The following is a 9,025-nucleotide window of genomic DNA, read 5'->3' on the forward strand; positions in this document are numbered from 1 at the left end:
AGAGAGAGAGAGAGAGAGAGAGAGAGAGAGAGAGAGAGAGAGAGAGAGAGAGAGAGAGAGAGCTGGGAGGACAAATGGGAAGAAGCTTTGGCCTGATTTGAACTGTTCGTGATGCCGTGGGTGGAAGAGTCACGTTAGAGAACAAAGTGTCTTGAGCATACGCGATTCGCTCACAAACACACACACACATACGCACAGTCAACCCACACTGAATTCTGGAACATACACGTAGGGATTACAAAGAATAGACAACACAAATACACACAACTTACGACGAAAACAAACTCAACGCCAAAACTGCTATAAAAATGCGGGAAAGCCAAAACACACACAAAAACGAATTAAAAAATAAAAAGTACTGGCACGAGCCTAAAATAAGGATACGACAAGTGGATTCTAAGATGTGTCGCGTGTCGAGAATTAGTTTATGACAATTTTATAAGGTAAGTAAATGTGTTTTAATAAGATAAAATCTATTGCAAAAATAGTAGAATGTTTAGCTTATTTTTAAAATAGGTTTTTAAGTCTGTTGGTTTGGCGAAAGGGATAACGGGAGTCTCAAAAAGTGGCAAGCTATTTTGCAGCCGCACAGTGCCATGCGCTATTCATTCGCTTGAAAATCACGCAGCTCGGGTTCTCCACGGCTCCCCGCCCAAAGTCAGCATAACCACCGACAAGATTCGCACAATACAAGAACTCTAAATAAACAGATTTGTTAATTTTGAATTACAGTGATATATTTTCCGCTGCGTGATTTTCAGGGCCATTGCCATCTACTGTCTACTATCACTGATCTTTCAGGTTACGAAGACACAACAATTGCGGGAGCTGCATTCAAACACCGCCACAAAAATTATCAGTGCGGAACACGGCGGCAGCTGATCTGAATCGGGGCCAGCGAAGATTAATTCTTCTTCTAGGAATACAACCCAATCCAACATCTCCCCGGCACGGGATGTCGTTTTTTTTCTGACATAGGTGGAAACCAAAATCAAAATCAAAAATAAATAAATCGAGATGGTTATCTTGAAGCAGCAGCTCTTGCAGGAGGGGACTTTACGCAACGCAATCCAAACGCCTCGCAACTAGATAATACAATTCTTATTGTCAGAGGTCAGTGAAATCAAGGAAACAAAGAGAAAACCAGTCGCCTGACTCAGAAATATAATGCAGAAACGATAGATTATATTTTTAAAAATGAGGTCCCAAATTGAAAACCAGTTGACTTGAAACGAGCCTAGCCGCGAGGGGGAGGCGGCCGCACCCCGCTCCGCGCTTCACATACCTTGTTCGTGCTTGCTCTTTTCCACCGCCGAGCAGGCCGCCCTCCACTCCTGCAGCTCCGGAGAGGGGATCAGACCAGCTGATCCGCCGGAGCAGTCTCGCCGCGCCTGCCACCAGTTGTGGTCCTCTTTGTTGATGATCTGCAACGCAAAAGGGGTCCGTAAGAAGTCTCGCTATAAATTTAAGTCGCCGGGCGAAGCGAAAACGCCTCATCAGATATTTATCGCCCCGGCCTCCCTCCCATCTGTCTGCTGTCCGCCCCACACAGCGCCCCCCGCGATCGCCGACGAATTTCATTCAGCCCGAGTGGGGAGGAGAGGGGAAGGAGGGCAAGCGCGCGTATAGCCAGCCCGGTGCGTTTTAGTGAAGAGCTGAAGAAGCTACACCCATTAAAAATGAATTTACGATCGGTTCGCCTCGGGGCGCGAGGCAAGGGCGTGAGGGGCACGGCAGCGGGATTAGAGGGTCGGGGGGCCACTGATTGCGAATAATGAATAAGAAACCGTGGACAGCAGGAGCAGCAGGGGGTTCACAAACAGAACGCCCAGAGACACAGACACCCGGGAGACGCGATGATTTCAAATTACTATTCCCCAGTCCCAGAGAGATCAGCATCTCATCGCTTTTAGATCACCTCTCTCTGGCAACGCTCGCAGCGCAATGACAGACACCCGCCTCGGACTCCACCCACCACCCTCATCCGTCCGGCTACCCTCCTTGGCATAAAGGGTACGGTAAATTATCCACCGACGGAGGTTGGAGGCCGTTAGGTGGCAGAAGTTTAAACAAACAACAAGACGCTATAAGCCCCGCGACGACACTTTACTCACCTGGAGAATGTCGCCGACCTTGAAGGAGATGCCCGCCTGGGCGCAGGGGATGAGGTCGTCCTCTAGGGGGTCGTAGTCGAACTGAGCGCGGACGAAGATCTGAAAAAGATGGCCAACATCAGAACCAAAGAAGGAGCAGAAAGCAAAAACAGAAAAACGGGAGGGTGGGTGGGAGGGAAGGGAAAACGTCGGATCGCGCGCGGAGTCTTACGGATGTTTTTTCTTTAAATTTCTTTTCAAGGAATCGCATTGTGGACGTTTCTTTTTTTGCGTATGCCTAGTTACGGAGGCTAAAAACTACGCAACTTGCACGCACAAAATAAATACTGTGGAACTAACGACAGCGGTTGCAACTTCAACACACTAAATCCTTATGCATTCTGTTGTGCATAAGACTTGCAGGATTTCATACAGCCATAGCTATGCACAGTTTTTCGTGCATAAGTATGCAAAAATAACGCCACTATGCACAAATTTGTGCATAGTAATGCTGAAGTTTTACATAGTTATGCATGAAATTTGGTGCATAACTATGGCTGTATGAAATCCTGCATATTATGCACAACAAAGTACATAAGGGTTTAGTGTGAACATTTTGCTCTTTGGTAAGAATGCGTCAAAAAAAACTGTTTGTGTAGTTTGTGTCTTTACTTCAATACGAACACATCTACGACAAATTTGGTACGCGCTTGCAGTTGATCAAAGGACGGCGGTTTTTCTTTCAGAGGAAAGTTGGCGTGGATGGAACAAAGTTCACACTGTCAGACAACTTTATTTTTTTAAAGTCCGTTTTTCCTATATAAATTTGACAAAACATGGGATATTAGAGCCTGTGAGTCTCAGGGGAGGCCACCCCGCAGTACACGCACGAGCTTAAGGCATGATGTTGCCTACTCATCAAGCGCTATGAAAGCTTGCCGCTGAACTCGGCAGGTTCGTCATCGTCACGTCACGGCGAATGACGGACGCGTTTTTTTCTGGATGATCCCTTCAAATTATGATCTACCTGCTGCTTGGAAAGCACCACCGTGCGCCTGGGGCAACACCACGCTGTCGTTGGTGCAACACTCACCTACGACAAAGCTTCGCAACACGCCTGTCGTTGGTTCAAAAGTAGTCCATTTTTATCGTGGTGTTAAAGCAAGAGTAAGGCTGGACTCAACTGCGTCCCGTCGTACCTACCGCAAGCTGCTGCTCGACAGCAGCCCCCGCGACTTGGCACCGGGGCTCAGGGTAAGTCTTACACAACACGGGAGGGACGAGTGTTCTTATTCAACCATCAGAAAGACATGAACGAGGAGCGGGGGCGTCCATTCAGATTATTGGTAAAGATCTAAAGAATCAAGTGGACTCGTTTCACAAGACCCACTTATTGTCCTTTGGGAAAAGACGCACTACAAAAAAAAATATGAGGGGGGCAGGTGGTTTAAACAGGAGGACAGTGTGAAAACTTTGGTAACGCCCATTTCTTATCGACGGGGCACATGCTGACCGAACATTCTAAAACAAAACAAAAAACAAAACAACAAAAACACTCACCTAAAACCAGCGCTATAGAGATGACAGATAACCAAGAAAAAGCATGACAGCAGTTTATGACAAGGAAAACGAAATGAGAGACCTGATTTCCATAAACGCATGCGACATACTCACCAGGAAGGGTAGATAGCTTTGTCCTGCATCGTGATTTTTTTTAAAAAGAAGATTGTGATGCATCTGCACGACATGATGCAGAGAGAATTTTGGCTCGCTGCGCAGGGAGACGGGATTCAATTTACCGTGTTTGCCACCCCTAAGATCAAACAAACCCTCAGACCCCTTCTCTTACACACGCCCACACGCCGTCAGCAGAGGACACGTCTTGTGCCAGCTCTGCTAGCTCTGCCAGCTCTGCCCGTCCCTAACTCAGCTTCTTCAAACCCTCCCCCTTTCCTCGTAGGTCAAACGACGTGTGTGAGTGAGCACGCGCATGAATGTGTGTGTGTGTGTGTAGGGGTAGGCCCGTGATTGTGCCCGTGTTTGTGTGAGGAGAACAAAGCAGAGGGCTGGTGTGGTCCCCCAGGTAGCTTGTTACCAAGCCTTACACTCCAAATAAGGTGTGGTCACATGACCTGGTGCACTGATTAGAAGCACCCCCCCATAAATGACAATTTGGAACGTGTGTGACAATAGAAACAGGAGTTAGAGATCACGAAAAATGAAATAAAAACAGTGCGATTCGCGCGCTGTGCATTGGACTTACCAGGTCGCTCGACATGCAGAGTACATCTTTTTCAACACACAAAGACGACACACAAAACACAAAGAGAAAGAATGGAATAGCACACCGCTGCACTGACACGGTGTATACTTACATCTTTGCAATACTGCCCGTGACATGATGCGGCGGGCCCCTGCAGCGGGTCAACATAAGCAACGAGGGGTCACTAACATTCGCCATAAAAGTATCCGAAGATTGATTTGAGCAACACGCCTAATACTGCTGATACATAATAATGAAGACCATCCAATATCCAGTTCAGCAGAAAATGAGCAAATCTATGCAGCTGGTTTGGTGCCAATGAAGTTATCAACACGGGCCAGTTAATAAATTCATTGACAGCATGTTATGAGGAAAATACGCCACCCTAACAAATTTTCAGTATCCCAACTCAGTCAATTTATTGTCCCAAAAATTTCGTTTATTTATAATATATGCAAATGTTTTTTAAATTAAAAGAGACACTTTTTATTTGAAGACATTGTCTTATAAACTCCCCGTAGCAGCATTGAGTTCTAAGTACAAACAAGACACACTACACGGAGCGATTTGTTAAAGCACAGCAGCAAAAGCCAACAGTTAGTTTCCATAGCAACGCTTTCATTCAGTCATAGATGACGTTAGGTTGCTTCACCCGTTCGAATCCCCTACTGACCCTCTTAAGCAGTTCCACACTGGCATCTACTGCCAATTCAGACGAAACACATGTTCATGCATGGCCTACCTAAATCGTCCTATGACGAGATTTCACCACCACTACCACATTGTAGGCCCACAATGAATAAGAGGTTCTCATATTTCTAAAGTACAATAATCAATTAATAATAAAGTCTAATGATATGTAAAACTGTGTTTTTAAAAATTAAGAATTCGGTTCTGTGCAAAAGGCGCCCTGGCGGTCAGATGAAACCTCGCCTCAGGGCGCAATACGTTCACATATAGCTAACAAAAAACCGCGTTCGACCTTTTGCAGTAATGCCATGACCTGATGCTAAAACCCGTCTATCGCGTTTTCAATGAACTTATTTCTGGTCTAGGCAAAGGAAATTGAGGTCTCCTTTCGATCACGGGAAAGGGGACTCTTTATTATAAGCTGTAGGGTGGAAGAATTTGAAGTTTAAAAAAAGAAGCATCGAGGACGAAAATTGAGCTATATAGACAGTGCAGTAGGAAAGCTCTTTAAGCATTTGCAAAAAGGGCGCCAATGTGCTACGGACTCGCGTCCACAGCCATTTTATCTGACAGTGCATCGAGCGTGATCCATAACAGTTTGGCACCTGGCGTTTTGAATCTACATCGTACTAAATTTTAGGATAGATCAATTGAAAGATTAGCTGATTAATTTTAAGTCAATGTTATTTATTATCGTTTTTTTTATTTATGAATTTGTAATCTCAAAAGAGAGATAACAAAAATACGTTTCTCCCAGTTTTTTTGCCCTTTTAATTTTTAAAGTCATGGATGGCAGCAGAGGACCGTGACCCCAGTTATAAGTTCCCGATCAGGCTACTACCACAAAACAGCCACCAACAATTGACGAGTAGTAGTGAGTACTTACTAAGACTGGCGGGGGTTTAATCCTGAATAACTAGATTCGTCCGAACAGAGAGAAAGATGGAAGTCTGAATTAATACCCCTTGTCGCCAGATAACCGATGGACGAAAACAAATATAACTGCAATTTTGGAGTTAAAAGCAGCGGCGCGTGTATTGGTGAGCATTTAAGAGCATACATTTCGAAACTGTTCACGTACATCACGCGACTGATGTACGTGCAGCCCCCCTGTGATGCACTAACTCAATTACTTCCATCGTGCGACTCAACCGCTTCAAACGAGCGTCATTACAGTCATTACGCCGCCAGGACATTAGATTGAATCGATTCCGTACTGCTTCGCGGTCTCATTTGCTCACCGCAACACGCGCGGCCCACAACAAAGCCGGTCGACATTGTTTAACCTTTTTCTTAGAGAGACACAACAGAGGTTATTTAGCTGGCTCTGGGCGGCGGAGGGGGTCGAGGGCGCGCCGAAGTCCGAGGTCACGCCCCTTATTTTCAAAACAAATACGCGTGACGCGGGGAACGGCGGAGCGAAACTCTCGGACGTGCTCGGCAGGTTCCCCCGGGCAGGGCCGCGCGTTACCCCCACCCCCTTCCCGCGCGCGGGCAAGGGCGCAGGGCCCGGCTCACGGACCCACAAGGGATTTACCGAGCACTGATCCAATACATTGTGAGAATTGGACTACTCAGCGCGGCTCGGGGTTCGGCGCGCCCCACACGGGCTTGGCTGACTCACGGAAACCGCATTTCCCTCGGATTTTTCAGACGCAAGGAAAATCGAAAAAAGTTTAGGTTAACGTTCTAGTATACCAACTGATAAACGAATGTAAACACGATACAGGGATAGGCTCGGTTACAATTATTGAGCATTTAGAACAAAAAGGAAGAATGAGCGTTCTTTTCTGTGAGTCGGTCAAAACTGCCGCCCAGGCAGATCGAGTTAGAGCTGAAGCATGTGGTTATTTAAAACTAGTTTAGAAGTCTCGGCGACTCTTTGGTTTTGGGTGCGTTTCAACAGAGAAGAGACTACTGTGTCAGTCAGGCCGTCGACCCAGCCGCAGGCAGGAGCGAGGAGGGGAGCACGCTTTTCTAGTCCCGCCATATCTCGTTTCCGCTCACCAAACGGCAATCATTTGCGATACAGCTTCAACGGGACGTGGAATAGAAAGGCAAGCGTTCCGCCCGCTCCCGGCAGCAGAGAGGAGTGAGTGGCGTGTGTTCGTCACAAATCTACGTGAGGTGGGGTGGAGGAGAGGTGGAAGGCGGGGCGGGGTGGGTTGGAGGGGGGGGGGTGTTCTCAAGCGTGTCCGAGGCAGAAAGGCATGCACAGGACGAGGCGGGCGAGACAAGGACGGCGGCAACGTATACGCCGCCCGGGGAAGGTGAAGGTGGGCGCGTCTCTATTGCCCATCTCCCGCTCGGCGGATCGTGCCGAGGCAGAGCAGGCGGAGGCGGGCCGGGCGGCAGCGGCGGTGCGGCTGCTGGGTTTCGACGACGAAAGGCATTTGAAAGGGGAGAGATCTCGCAGCGAGGCGGGCGGGCAGGCGAGGGGTCCGCAGGATAGAGAGCAAGAGCAGGGGCCCCGTATACGGGGGTGCGCGCGACCCAAACCCACCCCTCACCAGGGGAATGCGCCCGGCCGTTTCACAGTGAACCCCCCTCCCATTCCCTTCGCGGGTCTGGTACGGAGTAAAGCAGCTCCCCCCCTCCCCCTTCTCCTGTCCTAACCCCCGCATACCAGGACTCATCAGGCATCAGGCCCCAGCAGCGCCGCGCGCCGCAGACGTATTCCCGACACAGGCGGCCTTATCACTGAGATGTGACGTGATGACCCACTCGCAGAAAGGTTCGCCCCGACCGAGTGGCGCGCCGGAGGGGCGCGGAGCCGTGCGGAGCGGAGGTGGTGGGATCACTCCTATCTTTCGCTGGCAGAACCCCCGCCAACTCCCCCACCAACCCCTCCCCCGCCATCTATCTACACTGGCCTGTCCCCCCATAATTCTCCAAAACGGCATATCCGTCCCGATGCGAATCTCTCACACTATGTGTGTGAGGACGGCGGGGGCCAGTGGGCCGGACGGAAGGGGGGGGGGGGCGCCCCTAAGCGTCCGGGCCCAGGTGGCCTCGCCACCCCCACCGCCGCCACCGGTTATGCGCGCGGGCGTTATACGGGCGAGCGCGGCGAAACGGCCGGGGGCGCCGGGCTAGGCGGGCACGAAAAGCTCCCCCTATACTTGCTTTTATTTCATTTCTATCCGATTGCTATTCGCATTGCTATTCGCTGACACCGTGCGGGACAGCGGCGCGTCGCCTATGGGCTATGCAGAGCCACTCGCGCCGGCGATGGCTGCAATGCGGGGGCGCTCACACACACACCGTCACACACCTACACGAACACCCCTCCCCTCTCTACACCCACTTGGCTGCGTCTGCCATTCTCCGCCTTTTACGAGCTGATCGGCTGCGGGGGACAAAGCACGGGGACCCAGTCCAGTCCGGCCCTAACCCGACCCGCCCCACCATAAAACAACAAAAGAACAAGGGACGGAAAAAAGGACCGGGGGTACAAAAAAAAAGAAACAACAAAAACAGGCGTAATTGGATTGAAAAACGGTGTGTGCCGCAGGGCGACCCATTTGGCCCAAGACGCGGCGCCGGTCGCGCGCGCCAAAGCCACAATGAATGAATAAGCAAATTAATGCCCCGACCCGAAACGGCAAAATAATCGAAAGTGGGGGGCTGGGAAGAGGGGGGGGGGTCTGAGTGGCCCCGTGGTGCGCCAGGCCCACCTGCTCTAATCCCGGGCGGGACCGGCCCATCCCCGCGGACAGAGTTCCGATTGAATCAAGGGCGGAAGCTAATCTTGTCCCGAAATAGCGGTCCATTATGGGCGGGCTGGGAGGAGAGGGCCGCCTTCCCATTCTCTCTGCGCCGCGCGCCCGTCATAGGGACCGGGAGCGTGTTTGGTTCGGCCGCGCCGTACAATGTCCGATTGGTCTAAAGCAATCACCCCACCTACCACCACTTTTTTTTGCCTTTGACCTCATCTTCTATAAGATTAGAAAAAGGGGGGCTGCGTATGACCCCACCC

General features: G+C 50.1%; 1 protein-coding gene across 1 annotated transcript in view; it reads right to left on the reverse strand.

Moving 5' to 3' along the window:
* Positions 1-6,108, reverse strand: part of LOC113202788 (peripheral plasma membrane protein CASK) — a 10,858-nt gene extending 4,750 nt beyond the window's left edge. The window contains exons 1-5 of the mRNA XM_052264522.1: positions 6,009-6,108; positions 5,933-5,937; positions 4,469-4,507; positions 2,115-2,213; positions 1,286-1,424 (exon numbers count right to left, since the gene is read on the reverse strand). Of these exons, the coding sequence (XP_052120482.1) occupies positions 1,286-1,424; positions 2,115-2,213; positions 4,469-4,507; positions 5,933-5,937; positions 6,009-6,108 (382 nt within the window). The remainder of the gene's footprint in view (positions 1-1,285; positions 1,425-2,114; positions 2,214-4,468; positions 4,508-5,932; positions 5,938-6,008) is intronic.
* Positions 6,109-9,025: the final 2,917 nt, after the last annotated feature.

This window comes from Frankliniella occidentalis, unplaced genomic scaffold (genome assembly GCF_000697945.3).
Source record: "Frankliniella occidentalis isolate FOCC.00 unplaced genomic scaffold, Focc_3.1 Scaffold19, whole genome shotgun sequence".
Classification (NCBI taxonomy): domain Eukaryota; kingdom Metazoa; phylum Arthropoda; class Insecta; order Thysanoptera; family Thripidae; genus Frankliniella; species Frankliniella occidentalis.